This window comes from Emiliania huxleyi (genome assembly GCF_000372725.1).
Source record: "Emiliania huxleyi CCMP1516 unplaced genomic scaffold EMIHUscaffold_688, whole genome shotgun sequence".
NCBI lineage: Eukaryota > Haptophyta > Isochrysidales > Noelaerhabdaceae > Emiliania > Emiliania huxleyi.
This window is the reverse complement of record NW_005196843.1, coordinates 7,228-8,892: the sequence shown is the minus strand read 5'-3', so window position 1 is coordinate 8,892 and position 1,665 is coordinate 7,228. Positions and strand designations below refer to the sequence as shown.

The 1,665-nt window shown below is 64.1% G+C and overlaps 1 protein-coding gene across 1 annotated transcript; it reads right to left on the bottom strand.

The window, feature by feature from the left end:
* Positions 1–885: 885 nt before the first annotated feature.
* Positions 886–1,665, bottom strand: EMIHUDRAFT_371798 (hypothetical protein). The gene has a single exon (XM_005762257.1). The coding sequence runs from the start codon at positions 1,621–1,623 to the stop codon at positions 967–969; it is 657 nt and encodes a 218-aa protein (XP_005762314.1). The 5' UTR covers positions 1,624–1,665; the 3' UTR covers positions 886–966.

The window sequence follows — 1,665 nt, the reverse complement described above, 5'->3', positions numbered from 1 at the left end:
AGCGCGCGTGGTCTCGCTGAGAGATGCACAGCCACAGGGGCCACGCAGCACGACAAACCCCTCTGCTCTCTTGTTCAATGCACACAACAGTCAACAACAGCCGAAGAGACCAGCCGTCGGACACCTCCCACCCGCCGCCCGCGCGTGAGCGCAAACTCTGCCCCTCTGCACTGCATCACTCACGGCCCCACGCAACCCTACAGCTCCCCCTCGCCGGCGCAGCAGCCCGTGCAGTTGCAGCCGAGCAGCTCGCTGCTGCCGGCGCAGGAGAAGAGGCCCTCGAAAGCGGCGCACGTCGCCGCCGGGTTGAGCGGCGTGGCGCACGGGCGGCCGCACTCGGGCGGGGGTGCGAGGTCGACGTCGAGTCGCAGCGTCACCGACCGTTCCGTTGCGCCGGCGGTGCTGCCCCCCTGCTGGCAGCCCTCCCACGCCGGCGCAGCGCACCTGCAGGAGGCAAGGCAAGGTGAGCTTCTCCACACACACGAGGTGGTGGGGCAAGGGGGGGCAACCCTCGCGTCTCCACGTCTGACGACAGGAGCCCCACGGCATTCAAAGTGCAAGGCCCAGTGCGCGTGGGTGAGCGGTGTGTGTGTGTGTGTGTGTGTGTGTGTGTGTGTGTGTGTGTGTGTGTGTGTGTGTGTGTGTGTGTGTGTGTGTGTGTGTGTGTGTGTGTGTGTGTGTGTGTGTGTGTGTGTGTGTGTCACGTCACTGCATCCTCCGCCGGTTCCTCCCGTCGCCTCTTCTTTGTTCGAATGTTTTTCAATCCATCCTTCACGAAGCCCTCCCATGTAGCTAGCGTTCTTGGCGAATGTCTCGAAATGGCAGCCTCACATCCACAGGGCCGGGGAAGGCGGTGTGTGCGGACATATGAGAGAGATTTTTGAAAACCTCAAGCTCAACAACGAACAAGAAATCACGACTCTCACAGCGAACTATCGTACGTGTCTATCAATGCCCTATATCTCCCTACGCCCCACGGCCGATGAAGAAGGAGTCGGCCACCCGCTCGCACCTCTCCTTCTCGCCGCCCTCCCACTTGGTCGCGCCCCCCGACGCCACCAGCAGGTAAGCGATCCCATCGACCTCGTACGCGTCCACAAAGGCGAACCGGTCGGTGGCACGCTGATTTGCGGGCGTGATCACAGTGTACTTGAGCGCCAGCCGCCGCCGCGCCTCCGCCGCGCCCGCCGGTGCCTCAAGCTCCTTGGCCGAGGTCACCTTGTACGCGTCGATCTCGACGCCCTCCCGCGCGATCTGCCCGTCGGGACTGAAGATTGCCTCGCCAAACCACTTTTTGGGCGTCTCCGCCAGCGAGGTCCCTGGCAGCGAGACGCGCAGCACGTAGATCTTGAGGCCCGAGGAGCCGTCAACAAACTGAATTCCGCCTAGCGAGCGGCCGATCTGAAGCAGCTGCTGAGGAAAGTCGAAGCGCACCGGAAGAGAGAGCGCCTTGCTGCCCTTCGGCGTGCTGAGCTGATCCTCGTACCTCGAGTATTGGCCCAGCGGCGGCAGCGGCGAGATGTTGCCAGAGACAGAGAAGCGCTGAGCAAAGGTTGCTGGCTCTGCCGCTAGCGACGGCGCTACCCGTCCGGCCACCGCTGCCGCTGTGGTGACGGACAGCATGGCCCGGCGGTTGAGTAAGCCCGGGCTGCGGGTGGCGGCGGC

Excerpts from the sequence above, each read along its gene's own strand:
- EMIHUDRAFT_371798 (XM_005762257.1), bottom strand. The coding sequence starts at position 1,623 with ATGCTGTCCGTCACCACAGCGGCAGCGGTGGCCGGACGGGTAGCGCCG.